Source organism: Schistocerca piceifrons, chromosome 9, assembly GCF_021461385.2.
Source record: "Schistocerca piceifrons isolate TAMUIC-IGC-003096 chromosome 9, iqSchPice1.1, whole genome shotgun sequence".
Classification (NCBI taxonomy): domain Eukaryota; kingdom Metazoa; phylum Arthropoda; class Insecta; order Orthoptera; family Acrididae; genus Schistocerca; species Schistocerca piceifrons.
The window spans coordinates 32,323,861-32,340,373 of record NC_060146.1 but is presented as its reverse complement, the minus strand read 5'-3'; the positions used below and the strand labels follow the sequence as shown (position 1 = coordinate 32,340,373).

The window sequence follows — 16,513 nt, the reverse complement described above, 5'->3', positions numbered from 1 at the left end:
AAGTTTGGGCGGCAGGCAGGGAATAGATAGGGAGGGGAAGTAGCAGAAAAGGAAAGAAATAGAGAGAAATAAATAAATAAAATAAAATAAAAAAGACTGGGTGTGGTGGTGTAATGACGGCTGTGTAGTGCTGGAATGGGAGCAGGGAAGGGCTGGATGGGTGAGGACAGCGACTAACGAAGGTTGAGGCCAGGAGGGCTACGGGAACGTAGGATGTATTGCCAGGAAAGTCCCACCTGTGCAGTTGAGGAAAGCTGGTGTTGGTTGATAGGATCCATATGGCACTGGCTGTGAAGCAGTCATTGAAATGAAGGATATGATGATTGGCAGCGTGTTCAGCAACAGGTCGGTCCAGTTGTTTCTTGGCTACAGTTTGTCGGGGCCATTCATGTGGACAGACAGCTTGTTGTTGGTTGTCATACCCACATAGAATGCAGCACAGTTGTTGCAGTTTGGCTTGTAGACCACATGACTGGTTTCACATATAGCCCTGTCTTTGGTGGGATAGGTGATGATAGTGACCGAACTGGAGTAGGTGGTGGTGGTGGTGGTGGTGGTGGTGGTGGTGGTAGGAGGAGGATGTATGGGATAGGTCTTGCCTGTAGGTCTATTACAGGGGTATGAGCTAAGGTATTGGGAGCAGGAGTTGTGTAAGGATGAACAAGTATATTGTGTAGGTTCAGTGGATGGGAATACCACTGTAGGGAGAGTGGGAAGTATAACAGGCAGGACATTTCTAATTTCAGAGCACAATGAGAGGTAATCAAAACTCTGGCGGAGAATGTAATTCAGTTGCTCCAGTCCTGGGTGGTACTGAGTTAAGAGGGGAATGCTCCTCTGTGGCTGGACGATGGGGCTTTGGGATGTGGTAGGAGATAAGGCACGGGAGATTTGTTTTTGTACAAGGTTTGGAGGATAATTACGGTCAGTCAAGGCTTCAGTGAGACCATTGGTATTTTTGAGAGGGGCTGCTCGTCACTGCGTATGCGATGACCATTGGTGGCTAGGCTGAACGGAGGGGTCTTCTTGGTATGGAATGGGTGACAACTGTCAAAGTGGAGGTATTGCTGGTGGTTAGTTGGTTTGATATGGTCGGAGGTACTGATGTAACCATCTTTGAAGTGGAGATCAACATTTAAGAAGGTGGGTTGTTGGGTTGAGTCAGACCAGGTGAAGCAAATGGGGGACAAGTTGTTGAGGTTCTGGAGGAATGTGGATAGGGTGTCCCCACGTTCGATCCAGATAGCAAAGATGTCATCAGTGAATCTGAACCAGGTGAGGGGTTTAGGGTTCTGGGAAGGATTCCTCTAGATGGCCCATGAATAGGTTGGCATAGGATGGTGCTATGCAGGTGCCCATAGCTGTACCCCAGATTTTTTTACCTTGTGGCTCATATCCCTGTAATAGACCTACATGCAAGACCTGTCCCATACATCCTCCCACCACCACCTACTCCAGCCTGGTCACTGACATCACCTATCCCATCAAACGCAACTGTGGAACCAGTCATGTGGTCTACAAGCCAAACTGCAACCACTGTGCTGCATTCTATGTAGGCATCACAACCAACAAGTTGTCTGTCCACAAGAATGGCCACCGACAAACTGTGGCCAGGAAACAAGTGGACCACCCTGCACCCTGTTGCTGAACACGCTGCCAAACATGATATCCTTCATTTCAGTGACTGCTTTACAGCCTGTGCCATATGGATCCTTCCCACCAAGTCCAGCATTTCTGAACTGTACAGCTGGGAATTTTCCCTGCAATACATCCTACATTCCTGTAACCCTCCTGACCACAACCTTCATTACTCGCTGCCCTCACCCATCCAGCCCCTTCCCTGCTCCCATTCCAGCACTACACAGCCGTCATTCCTCCACCACATCCAGTATTTTTTATTTTATTTCTTTATTTCTCTCCTTTTCCTCTACTTCGCCCCCCCTCGCCACCTCTCCCCTGCCCGCCACAAAACCTGCAGCACTTCAGTCTGCCACCCTCACTATACTATCCCTCCTCCTCCCCGCCCCAGCCTCTTTGTTTCCGCCACCCAGTCGCCACGTGTGTGTGTGTGTGTGTGTGTGTGTGTGTGTGTGTGTGTGTGTGTGTGTGTGTTGCTGGCAAAGGCCACTGGCTGAAAGCTGTAAGTGTGAAAATCTTTTTGTTGTGCCTATCTGCGACTCAGCATCTCTGCTATATGGTGAGTGGCAAATTTCTTTCTCAGAAAATTGTAAACTTTTTTTGAGAATTTTTCTGCTTGTTCTTTTGAAAGAGCCTTCCTCTCTCGTTTTATAAAATTTTTGTTCTTGTAAGAGGCCATTACGGACTGGCCCACTCTGATTTTCTTCATTCTTATGGTTTTTGTAGACCAGTGTCTAGACATCAATTTTTTAAAACAGTACGATGCAGTTCTCAAACAAACACAAAAAATGCTATTTAAAGATAATTTTTCTGAGTGCTGTTAGTTATTGGTGAGATTCGAACCGTCAACTTTGGAAGTACAGGGCTGTTATGCTGACCTTCAAACCCTATGAAAAAAATCTAAGGAGGCTGGTTCATACAGTCCCCTTTTTAGAACTGTTGCTGGAAACCTAGTGCTCTTACTTGACCCTTTTGAGTTCCAACAATCAAAAAAAATTAAAAAATAGTTTTCCGCAAAATTGACCTTAGTCATCATCGTAAGCAACGAACAAAAGAAGAAATTGGCAACAAGTAAACAATCAGGTATCTTAAGGAAGAAGTTTCGCTTTGTCATATAATTTTAAAATTTTTCACAAAATTTACTTTTTTTTTTTTTTTTTTTTTTTTTTTTTTTTTTTTTTTTTTTTTTTTTTTTCCATGAACAAGCAACAAAGAGGAATAAAAAGAGAAATTGCAGAAAGTAAACAGTCAATTGTGGATCTACTGGGATGTACAATTTTCAACCACCCATCATTTCGTGATATATATTTGAAAGCAATTTCGCATTTTTCCTAGACAGAACCCCACATCTCGAAACTTTCATGAACTCGTAATACCTGGAACAAAACACGGTCCTAAATAACAATCTTGGTCCTAAAATTTAATAAATTTATATCAAATGTATGTACTGCTCCAATGGTTTCATTTTGAAACTGCTCATAACAGCAGTAGTAGAAACTCAAAATTACATTACAGTAACTTTAGATATACTTACTTTCAGTGGCAGTGATCTCCACAATATGATTACTATAAAAAAAAAAAGCGCGTCACAATCCCTTAAAATCACATAACACCAGCTCTGTGCCAACTGTTGCTCTAATCACTGTACGTGACTGCTACATTTATAGAAGTACGTCACTGTACCACTACATATCTCTGTATTGCAATCATATTGTTGATATCATGCAAAAGGCACTTGTACTTAAAAAATTAATAAGGCTGTGGTTTTAGGCAGAAGCCACTGGTACTCAAAGTGTTAAAAGAAACAGCCCAACAACATGACACTTTGTTGACTAAAGTAGTTCCTACAAACAATGCTATACACAATATGATTAAGCTGAGTATCAAGAGACAGTCAAAACTTGCACATACATACTCCACCAGTGCACACTAGCCATCTGGCTTGTGGAAACTTCCTAGTGGCTCACTATCGTGCCAGCTGTGACACCATTAACACATCATAACATGATTTACTGACTTTTCCGTTTTACAAACAAAGACCTATACTTCACAATTCTTCAAATGTACTTGTCTTTTTTTCTCTTCATTCCAGCAGTTGAAAGTTTCTTTAAAGTCAGTTAATTTTTCTGTGCAGTTTGATTGTGTTTGTGGTAACTCATGAGATTATATCAAATGTTTGTCGGCCATATCTGAGCATTGCTGACAAATGGACACAAAACACTTTTTGAAAACACGAAAGTAGTAGTGGCTCATGCATCAACATACTGGAATTTCATTATAAAAGAGGCGGCTGAGATTGGAATGAACAGTGACAATTTTAAGATACCAGAGATACATATTCAATAGAGCGTGATACCGAGCTTCGGGTGTCGAAAGGAAGTGACGACAAATGCTTGACGCTTGTAGGGAGATGAGAGCGACAATTTCAAACGTGGTCACTCAGTCCTGTGGTGGACCGGAGCTGCTATGAACTGCCCAATCAGCTTCCACACACGCGTCATTTTGGCCCTCTGTGATTGGTACCAGAGGCTGCAGTCATGGATATAAAAGTGCCAGCCCCCACAGTCGGTGGTTTTACTCTTGACGACGATAGTGGAGGTGGCTATCCAAAGCTTGAGAATTTTATTCTAACTGACGCGGTTTGAAAATTTAGATGATTCTATTCAGACTTGTGTGAAAGACTCCTGAAGTTGTTCATTAGGTGTGTAATATTTACGAATGCCTGCTGCTGATGGCAGAAATGGGACTAAATGCATTGCGGGGTAGTTGTTAATAGTAGGCTTAATTGCTTAAATAATTATTCAAAGGGAGTTTGTGTAAAATTATTCAAAAATATTTATCTGGTTGGCATACAAGGATTGACACAATCACAGGCAAAACAAAATATGCTTGAATGTAAGTGTTTGAGTTGTTGATATTAATATAGGAGAATTAGTTCCAACATCGTGCAGACAAGAAAAGCTTCTTAAACAAGGTGCTGATTTGCCAGTAGAAGTATGGTGCTTTTTTTGTTTTGGTGAGATAAACAGTTTTAAAGGGCTGCTCCTTTCTTCATCGTGAAAATTAATGTATTTGTTGTTGTGGTCTTCAGTCCTGAGACTGGTTTGATGCAGCTCTCCATGCTACTCTATCCTGTGCAAGCTTCATCATCTCTCAGTACCTAGTGCAGCCTACATCCTTCTGAATCTGTTTAGTGTATTCATCTCTTGGTCTCCCTCTACGATTTTTACCCTCCACACTGCCCTCCAATACTAAATTGGTGATCCCTTGATGCCTCAGAACATGTCCTACCAACCGATCCCTTCTTCTAGTTAAGTTGTGCCACAAACTTCTCTTCTCCCCTATCCCATTCAGTACCTCCTCATTAGTTATATGATCTACCCATCTAATCTTCAGCATTCTTCTGTAGCACCACATTTCAAAAGCTTCTGTTCTCTTCTTGTCCAAACTAGTTATCGTCCATGTTTCACTTCCGTACATGGCTACACTCCATACAAATACTTTCAGAAATGACTTCCTGACACTTAAATCAATACTCGATGTTAACAAATTTCTCTTCTTCCGAAATGCCTTCCTTGCCATTGCCAGTCTACATTTGATATCCTCTTTACTTCGACCATCATCAGTTATTTTCCTCCCCAAATAGCAAAACTCCTTTACTACTGTAAGTGTCTCATTTCCTAATCTAATTCCCTCAGCATCACCCGACTTAATTCGACTGCATTCCATTATCCTCGTTTTGCTTTTGTTGATGTTCATCTTGTACCCTCCTTTCATGACACTGTCCATTCCGTTCAACTGCTCTTCCAAGTCCTTTGCTGTCTCTGACAGAATTACAATGTCATCGGTGAACCTCATTTCTTCTCCATGGATTTTAATATCTACTCCGAATTTTTCTTTTGTTTCCTTCACTGCTTGCTCAATATACAGATTGTATAACATCGGGGATAGGCTACAACTGTGTCTCACTTCCTTCCCAACCACTGCTTCTCTTTCGTGCTCCTCGACTCTTGTAACTGCCATCTGGTTTCTGTACAAATTGTAAATAGCCTTTCGCTACCTGTATTTTACCCCTGCCCTCTTCAGAATTTGAAAGAGAGTATTCCAGTCAACATTGTCAAAAGCTTTCTCTAAGTCTACAAATGCTAGAAACGTAGGTTTGCCTTTCCCCGTGGCAACTAACAACACCTGATATTTATGGTACTGGTGAGAAAATGTATCATTAAAAATACCTTCACAGTAGTAATACACTGAAATTGTGAAAAAATTATTGACCTATCGTCGTTTTCTACCTTGGCCCTGAAATTTAAATGTTACAAATTTGAAGGAACTGTAAGGAAAAAAACTCACAAAACAAAAATGCTAGTTTGAATATAATGAAACGATATATTTTATGATTTGCTATTATTTGTAGGGCTGCTAAATTTTTGTTACATTTCAAAAGAAAAGAATTTTAAAATCAATGTTCTTCACGTATAGACTCCTGAAACAGATCAAGTAGTTCAGTATTCAGGCTTGATACAGTTGATACCGATAGGCAGTGGGTGATAACTGATTATAATCCGCGGCAGTGGTCTGACTGTCTGCAACAGGCGTAGAATATCCACAGTGATTCTGCCATCTGCTCGAGTCTCATAGACCATAATTCGGTTGCACCCGGTATCCATTCCCATGTTTATATGGTCCAGCTAATGACGTTATTGGCACATACTCTCCATAGCCTTGATGAGGAGTTTGCAGTGGAGGCATTTGTGCTCTTTTTATTCAGTCTATAATTTCCATTTTTGTAGTGAGCTTTCTGTGTTCTGGAATTTTTTTCGTGTCTTGTAACAACGAAAGCAGAAAGAGACGATCTGTATCGGATTCTAGTTTTCTTTCGTATGGCCTTTCTCACTCCTCCCTCATTGCGATACTCTGCTGGAGTACTGCAATCAATCTATCATCGTCAGTTTTCTGCTTTTTCTTTTCTGGCATGCTATTCCTTATGTTACTGCTCTGGTGGTTATTTACAGAAACTTCGGTTTTCAGGCTAGCTTCAGTTGGGTTGTTCAATACAGTGTCCTTCAAGAACTGTAATTGCCCATAATACACATAAGGGCTTTTACGCAAAGCTGCAGATCCACTTTTCGCACCTGCTCTGCATTCTAATTCCCTGCTAAAACTTGTTCTAATGTTCTTCCACTTCAGCTGTAGGGATTTTCCTGCAAAAGACATCTCAATTAGCGCTGCTGGGGTGAATTTAGGGATGCTAATTTGAAAAATAATTTAAAATAATGTACTAAAATTTCTGTCACAGATGCATGGGTTTCAATTTTTTCATATGAACTTGTTTTTCGTTTCAGATATCTGGCTTTAGGATGTACTGTGGCAGCACTGACTCACATTTTTCGGATAGGATATACCACTGTCCGAGAAGTCATATATGAAACTTGCTTGGCGATTTGGGAGAACATGAGAGAGAGAGAGAGAGAGAGAGAGAGAGAGAGAGAGAGAGAGAGAGCGTTCATTTCCAGAATTAAATGAGGGAAGGTGGATTGACATAGCAGATGGTTTTAATAAAAATTCAGACTTTCCCAATTGTGTTGGTGCCATCGACGGGAAACATCAGAGTAATAAAACCACGTCATTCTGGCACACTTTACTATAACTAGAAAATTTATTTTTCCATCATTTTACTTGTTTTATGCAATGCTGATTATAAGTTCACATATATAGATGTTGGAGCGTATGGAAAATGTAGTGACTCGTGTACATTTAAGCAATCAATTTTGTACGAAAAACTCGCGAATCAAAATTTACGAATACCTGAGGGAAGCCCGATTTTTAACAACGGTGTATCAATGCCATATGTCATTGTCGGAGACGAGGCATTTGGTTTATCTGAAAATTTAATGTGTCCTTGTAGAGGAAGGAGTTTAACAAACAAGAAGAGAATCTTTAACTACCGACTTTCTCGGGCTAGGCGTTTTATAGAATTGCACGTTTGGCATTCTGGCAAACAAATGGAGAATTTTTCATCGCCCAATGGACGTTCGAGAAGACTTCGCAATTGCCATACTACAAGCGTGCTGTGTTTTACACAATTATGTGCACGAAAGGGATGGTTATAAATTTGAAGACACATTGTATGTATCTCCAGAACTGGAAACTCCACCAGGTCATACAGGCAGAGGGTGCCACTCATCATCAGCATTTATGGATTTATTTGCGGATTATTTTACAAATGAAAATCTGCTGGAGTGGCAAAACAGAATTGCACTGGGGTAGTAATTACACTGGTCAACACTTATTTTCTTGCCAAGGATATTTGAGTGGCTTTAGGATGAGTTAGTGGTGCTGAGGACGAATATAGCAACCATTTATGCAGTTTGGCTCTAGTTTTTGAGATAATGCATGATTTATTCAAAAAATTAGAAAAAATTGCTAATACTGAACTCAAGCGCTACAAACTACAATGAAAAAAAGAAAATAATCTTTATAAATAGCTTCTATGAAAACCTGATAGGCATTTGTCCACGTATAAAACATAATTGAAAAGTTTCTCTATAAGTATATCATTTTCCGTCCATGACGAACCGCTTCCTGCATGCTTTCCTTTTATAGGTCTCTTCAGAACAGTCACGTTGCAGATTCCAGCAATAATCTGCCATCATATGCCTGTCCCATCTTCCTTTATATCTTTCCTCTATTCCTTTCATATCTTGATGGAACCGCTCTCTTTGTTCGTCACTGAAATCACCTAGATTACGAGGAAATCGATCAAAGTGGCTGTGAAGGAAGTGCAATTTTATGCTCATGTTAGCTCCTAAGTTTTGAAAGTTAGTGAGCATGTTTTTGACCAGTTCCTCGTAATTGGGAGCTTTATGATCGCCCAAAAAACATTTTACAACAGCGACAAAACTGTTCCAGGCCGATGCTTCAGTGACAGTCATGACACTTGTAAAATTGGTATCGTTGATGAGCCTGCGAATTTGAGGACCATCAAATATTCCTGCCTTAAGTTTTTCACTACTGAGTCCAGGGAACGTATTGCAGATGTATGTGAAGCAATTACCATTTCTGTCTAAAGCTTTGGTGAATTGCTTCATTAGTCCTAACTTAATATGTAATGGTGGAAGAACAATCTTGTCCCTACTAACCAGAGGTTCATTAATGATGTTTGCTTCACCAACAGCCATATGTTCCCTTGGAGGCCATGTTTTCTGCTTCCAATGTTCGTGCTTTGCCCTACTATCCCACATGCAGATAAAACATGGGTGCTTTGTGTATCCACTTTGTTGTCCAAGCAAGAAGTTCACCATTTTCAAATCAACACAAATCAACCACTGGTGCTGCATATACTGAATTTTCTGCAGAACCATCTTGATGTTAGCATATGCTTCACAAAGTTTTGTTGAGTGGGCAATTGGAATAGATGCGTAACGATTGCCATTGTGTAGGAGAACACATTTTAAACTTCTAGTGGAACTGTCTATGAAGAGACGCCAGTCCTCTGGTCTATATTCCGGCAGCCCCAATTCAAGTAAAAGTCCAGGTATATTGCTGCAATACACTATAACCTCTTCTTGGTTGAAGTATGGAAGAAGGTTTTCTTCTCTCGTCCGGTAAGCTGTTATTTTAACACTTGGATGAAGACAGTTCTTTTCCTTAAGCCTGGATGCTAAGAGTTCTGATGCTTGCTTTGAAAGATTGAGTTCTCGTATCAAGTCACTGAGCTCCTTCTGGTCGAACTGCTGGGATTGTGTCTCACGTCCTTCGTATTCCGAACCACTACTTGTACATTCCTCGCCGTGCACATCGTCATCTGATGATGTTAGCGTGGGTAATGTTGTGAAGGTTGGTACAGTAACATCGTTGCTGTGCACCACCGGTCTTCTTGCTGACTCCAAATCGGGATATTCCCACTTTCGTTTTTTGAACCTATTGAAACCTTTCACATTAACAATGCAAAAATAGCAATCATCTGTATGGTTCTTCTGCTCTCGCCATACCATAGGCACTCTGAAGTTTAAGCTTTTCCTTTTTCGTTTTGTCCACTGCCGTAAGCACTCCACACAGCATTTACAAACTTTATGGGGTGCCCACGCCTTGCCTTGATCTCCAAGTTTAATTCCGAAATATGCCAGATACGCTTCCTTCACAAAAGGAGTGATATTCTTCCTGTTCTTTTGAAGAACGTATTCACCACAAATGTAGCAGAACTCATCTGGATGGTTCACGCAAAGACAGCGTGAAGAACTCATGTTTTCCTAAAACAAAATTGCACAAATACTACATATTATGCAGAACTTTCTTGTATTTGCATGTCAATCACATCCAACAAACATCATTAATTGTTTTGTGTGAAATGAATACTCGCCTCTTATTTGCTACGTCACGATGAAAAGGTTCTATCTCCTTGAAGCTGCACTGCACATGTGTGTGACTTTCGACCATCGCCATTTTTCTTGTTTACACTGAACGCTACCTATCGGCTGTTGCGGGGATTACCTCGGCCAACAAATGAATGTCGAGTACCGCCGAATTCAAATCTGCACAACCCTCAATATCTTCAACACACGCACCGCACAACAGGACTTAACACATGCTGACAGTGTGATGTTTGCATGATGTAATCCTCAACCACACAGATGCACTCCCTGAGCACAATTGTTTAATAAAGATAGTACAATATCACTAATTAAAAAACAGGTAGCAAATACATTACACCATATATGGACCCTGCAGTCGATATTATCCACATGAAACTCTCATTTCCACAAATAACCTATATCTCAAAAACCAGAGCCAATTTGGAAAAAGTACAAATATACTCGGAATGAGTATCATAACAATATCCCATTTTCGTTCAAACTTCCCTGGCAACGAAAAAAAAAAAATTTATTTTGTAGAGCTGTGTTATCTGTGTCGTTTAGATAATGTGCTTCCAAGTGATTTAGTATCAATTATTGTTAAGTGTAAATTAATACCCTCTTTTCCATTATTGTACGTATAACAAATGTTCATTATGTAGTAAATAAAAAACACTTACCAAATTCATTTTTGTCATTTTCCACTCATATTCTGCTCACACATTATATTTGTTATTTCCTCCCAACTCCTTCTCTTCAAAATGACGTTCATTGCATTCTTCTGATCAAATATCCCAGATCGCCTTTCGGTTTTCAACCTCAGGAATAAATTTCTCCGTATCAAAAGTCACGGTGTATTTCGTCTCTCGGTCACTCGAACACACGGTCTTGCTGCTCGGACGAGTTCACGGAGACTGCAGGCAGCCATATATACTCGCTCACTGCGAGACATGCTGTTGCCACCTGGCTGCCGCAGCCAGAGAATTCTGGCTGCCGCAGCCAGAGAATTCTGGCTGCCCAGTGCGCGGCCTACCATACGCCGTCATTGTTTTACTGGCTGCTGCAGCCAGTCTGCTTAGTGCGTTGCCGCCCTAAGAATGTGCACAAGGCACCTAATGCGCTTTCAGATTTAGTTTTCTAATGCGTGCCTGCAAACCAGTCTAGGTTCCTGACATATTGCTTGTGTTGTCATATAACTGGCCTCTACTGTCAGTAATATCGATGGAATTTGTAGACAGGACTTTTAGCATGGCCTCAGCTAAGTTTAAGGATTTGTGTCCTGGGTTTGGTAAAAACAGAAGGAAACATTCAACAGGTTCACCATTCTCGTTCGCATGTCTTAATATGGAAGATAATTGATCAATATGTGAAATGTCCTCAGTAGAATCTACTATTATAAAGAAATATTTGGCCTGTTTTATTTCACTTACGATAATTCTTTTTATTCGTTCAGAAAGAAGCTCCATTATTTCATCACAGATTGTTGAAGAAAGATAACTTGTATGTCCCTGCCCTGGATTTCCGTATCGTTCAATGTGCTTGGCGAGAAAAGCGTCAAACTCTGCTATAAGTTCGAGAGACATCATAAATTGACCATTCTGCAATTAATGGAATCTTTCAACGTGCCCACGTAGGGGAAGCCCTGTCTCGACATATGACTCGAAATGGTTATCTATTGTTCCAACTGACTTTTTTCTTGTTAAGAGAGATAACTCAGAATTTTTGTGTTCAAGTGAATTCTCATGTTGAAATAAAATATTAGAAATATTTTTCCAATCTGCAATACCGTTAGTAGCAATCGCGGGCTTACCTCCGAACAATTTAACTCGTGTACAAAAAAAACAGCACTAGTGCTACAGGAGAATACTAGAAAATCAAGTATAGTTGATTCACCATTTAAAAGTTTACGGTAGAATACATTTTTGTTCAAATATCTGGTTTTATCGCCTATCGATCTTCTCGAATTGGAAAAATCACCGTTGCAATTTTGATTAATGCCACGTGGTAAGGTAATGTCGATTGTTGATTCACTGACAAACCATTCTGCAAGATCATCTCTAACAAGTTTATTTCTTTTTGAAATATCTTACTCGACACTTAGTTTTGCAACAAGTTTATTTCTTTTTGCAATATCTTACTCGGCACTTAGTTTTGCGTGAAACTCGATATCAGTAACAATTTGCTTTTCTTCATTTTTAACTTTTGTTTCGTCTGTATTTACTTCTTCTAGAACAGTTGCAGTGCCACAAATATTATCCGTGCTACTGAACTCGATGTCAAACCAACAACACTTTTTGCGAAAAATTTATCTACTACGCAGAGTGTTTTTAGAACATTGGCTTCTCGTTCTCACCTTTCCTTCGATAATTGCTTTTTTCACTGTTACTCGTTTTAAGGCACTTAAAAAATTGTCAACCAACGGACAGATCTTAAAATATCTAAGCTTGGAGCACAGTATGCTAACAATCGAGTATCCTATGTACAAGACGTTGATTTCATTGAATTGAAGGCTCTAATTCGTCTATTACTGTATTCGGCCATTTTCAAGTCAGGGAACGAGTCTGTTTACAGCTTGTTTGCAACCGATGGAACAGGCAGAGATGTTTTCAGGTGTACTGTTAGCAAAGAAAGATTTCTGTTTTTATTATCTGCATTACAATTTGACAATCCAGATGATAGTGTGGAAAGAAAGAAAATAGACAAATCAGCAGCAATTTTACAAATCTTTTTGCATTTCATTGAAAACAGTCAACTTTGCTACTCTGTAGGTGCCACAAACAGTGTGTGTCGATGAAATGCTTGTTCCTTTTCGTGGAAGGTGTGGGTTTAGAATGTACATGCCAAACAAACCGGCAAAGCATGGCCTGAAAGTTTAGTGTTTGATTGACACTGGTACTAATTACTTATACAATGCACACATTTATTCTGGAAAAGGCAGCGACGGTCACACCCTTCCCAGCCATGAGAAAGGTCACAGTGTTGCCACACAGGCTGTTCTTCGATTGGCAAAACCCATCGAAAACACAAGGAGAAATGTTAAAGGTGAGAACTGGTACTCATCAGTAGAACTAGTCGATAAACTTCCAGAAAAAGGTCTCACATACTTTGGTACACTGAAAAAGAACAAAAAGGAGATCCCACAGAACTTATTTCCTAATAAAAAATGTGGTGTGAAGATATCTGTTTACGGCTTTGCAGAAGACATGACTCTGGTTTCCTCCGTGCCCAAGAAGTCCAAAACTGCAATACTGATCTCTTCTGTGCATCATTCAGTAAACAGTGATCCTAAATCCGGTAAATCTGACATCATCCTGTTTTATAACACAACAAAAGATGGTGTGGACTGTCTTGATCGAAGGTGTGCAGCTTATTCGTCAAGTTGCTGGACAACAAGATGGCCTTTGGCCATTTTCTTCTCATTAATGGATGTTTCTTGTGGTATAAATTGTTATGTGGTACGTCAAGCTTACCCCAAGGCAGAAGTAATGATTAGATTGCGTTTCATGAAGGCACTAGCCATAGACCTAATTGAACATCATATGAAGCGTAGAATTTCTGTTGGACGCTTGCCACGAGAGTTGAATGACACCACCTGAAGAATACTTCACTTACAATATGAGCCTCAGACACCGAAAGAATAATTCGACAAACGTGTGCCTTTTGCCCTCCTCGTGTGAGGAGGAAAAAAAAGTATCCATGTCAACAGTGTGGTGTTACGATTTGTTTGGAGTGTTCCAAAAAGGTCTGCATGAAGTGTTTGGAGCTGGAAATTGACTAAAGTATGATTCAGTGACACATGAGAACAAGTATTTAGTTTTTACTTATAATTTTAGAAGTAAAACGTGGCGAAGTTTCTCCATTCATAGACTTATGAACTGAAATATTCTCTCTACATTGCAAAGATGAGTCATAAACTGAAAGCTGACGAAAGTCAAGTTGGATTTTTCCACCTAGTTATATTGCCAATTTGTAATATAATCCCTCTGATTAAATCTGTGTGTGAATACAGAGCTAACTATTTGCTGTTATTTTCGTAACTCATCAAATAAAAATATACTCCAGATTTCGCTTTGTTTTAATTGTTAGAGTGTTTATAATACTGTATTGTTTTAAAAAAAAATCTACGAAGGCCTCCTCTAAGAACTGTAATGAATGACAGGAAGTCAAGAAATTATATATTGTTGTTGTGGTCTTCAGTCCTGAGACTGGTTTGGTGCAGCTCTCCATGCTACTCTATCCTGTGCAAGCTTCTTCATCTCCCAGTACCTACTGCAACCTACATCCTTCTGAATCTGCTTAGTGTATTCATTTCTTGGTCCCCCTCTACGATTTTTACCCCCCACGCTGCCCTCCAATACTAAATTGGTGATCCCTTGATGCCTCGGAACATGTCCTACCAACCGATCCCTTCTTCTAGTCAAGTTGTGCCACAAACTCTTCATCTCCCCAATCCTATTCAATACCTCCTCATTAGTTAGGTGGTCTACCCATCTAATCTTCAGCATTCTTCTGTAGCACCACATTTCAAAAGCTTCTATTTTCTTCTTGTCCAAACTATTTATCGTCCATGTTTCACTTCCATACATAGCTACACTCCATACAAATACTTTCAGAAATGACTTCCATACACTTAAATCTATACTCGATGTTAACAAATTTCTCTTCTTCAGAAACACTTTCCTTGCCGTTGCCAGTCTACATTTTATAACCTCTCTTCTTCGACCTTCATCAGTTATTTTGCTCCCCATATAGCAATACTCCTTTACTACTTTAAGTGTCTCATTTCCTAATCTAATTCCCTCAGCATCACCCGACTTAATTCGACTACATTCCATTATCCTCGTTTTGCTTTGGTTGATGTTCATCTTATATCCTCCTTTCAAGACACTGTCCATTCCGTTCAGCTGCTCTTCCAAGTCATTTGCTGTCTCTGACAGAATTACAATGTCGTCGGTGATCCTCAAAGTTTTTATTTCTTCTCCATGGATTTTAATACCTACTCCGAATTTTCCGTTTGTTTCCTTTACTGCTTGCTCAATATACAGATTGAATAACATCAGGGAGAGGCTACAACCCTGTCTCACTCCCTTCCCAACCACTGCTTCCCTTTCATGCTCCTCGACTCTTATAACTGCCATCTGGTTTCTGTACAAATTGTAAATAGCTTTCGCTACCTGTATTTTCCCCAGCCACCTTTAGAATTTGAAAGAGAGTTTTCCAGTCAACATTGTTAAAAGCGTTCTCTAAGTCTACAAATACTAGGAACATAGGTTTGCCTTTCATTAATCTTTCTTCTAAGGTGAGTTGTAAGGTCAGTATTGCCTCACATGTTCCAACATTTCTGCGGAATCCAAACAGATCTTCGCCGAGGTCCGTTTCTACCAGTTTTTCCATTCGTCTGTAAAGAATTCGCGTTAGTATTTTGCAGCTGTGAATTATTAAACTGATAGTTCGGCAGTTTTCACATCTGTCAACACCTGCTTTCTTTGGGATTGGAATTAATATATTCTTCTGGAAGTCTGATTGTATTTCACCAGCCTCATAAATCTTGCTCGCCAGATGGTAGACTTTTATCAGGACTGGCTCTCCCAAGGCTGTCAGCAGTTGTAATGGAGTGTTGTCTACTCCCAGGACCTTGTTTCGACTCAGGTCTTTCAGTGTTCTGTCCAACTCTTCATGCAGTATCATATCTCTCATTTTATCTTCATCTATATCCTCTTCCATTTCCATAATACTGTCCTCAAGTACAGCCCCCTTGTGTAGACCCTCTATATACTCCTTCCTCCTTTCTGCTTTCCCTTCTTTGCTTAGAACTGGGTTTCCATCTGAGCTCTTGATATTCATACGAGTGGTTGTCTGTTCTCCAAAGGTCTCTTTAATTTTCCTGTAGCTTACCCCTAATGAGATGAGCCTCTACATCCTTACATTTGTCCTCTTAGCCATCCCTGCTTAGCCGTTTTGCACTTCCTGTTGATCTCATTTTTGAGATGTTTGTATTCCTTTTTGCCTGCTTCATTTATTGCATTTTTATATTTTCTCCTTTCATCAATTAAATTCAATACTTCTTCTGTAACCCAAGGATCTCTACTAGCACTCGTCTTTTTTCCCTACTTGCTCCTCTGCTTCCTTCACTATTTCATCCTTCAAAGCTACCCATTCTTCTTCTACTGTATTTCTTTCTTCCATTACTGTCAATTTTTCCCTTGTATTCTCCCTGAAACTCTATACAACCTCTGGTTTAGTCAGTTTATGCAGGTCCCATCTCCTTAAATTCCCTCATTTGTGCAGTTTCTTCAGTTTTAATCTACAGTTCATAACCAATAGATTGTGGTCAGAGTCCACATCTGGCCCTGGAAATGTCTTACAATTTAAAACCTGGTTCCTAAATCTCTGTCTTACTATTATATAATCTATCTGAAACCTGTCAGTATCTCCAGGCTTCTTCCATGTATACAACCTTCTTTTATGATTCTTGAACCAAGTGTTAGCTATGATTAAGTTAAGCTCTGTGCAAAATTCTACCA

At 40.0% G+C, this 16,513-nt stretch overlaps 1 protein-coding gene across 3 annotated transcripts in view; it reads left to right on the top strand.

Moving 5' to 3' along the window:
• The window catches only part of LOC124716893, a 155,013-nt gene that overhangs the window by 125,298 nt on the left and 13,202 nt on the right, over nucleotides 1-16,513 (top strand). Inside the window, exon 4 of one of the 3 annotated variants that reach the window (XM_047243449.1) lies at nucleotides 6,981-7,957. The exons of the other annotated variants lie outside the window; for them this stretch is intronic. Within the exon in view, the coding sequence (XP_047099405.1) occupies nucleotides 6,981-7,064 (84 nt within the window). The 3' untranslated portion in view covers nucleotides 7,065-7,957. Of the gene's footprint in view, nucleotides 1-6,980; nucleotides 7,958-16,513 lie in introns of those variants that run through there. 3 annotated transcript variants of the gene reach the window in all.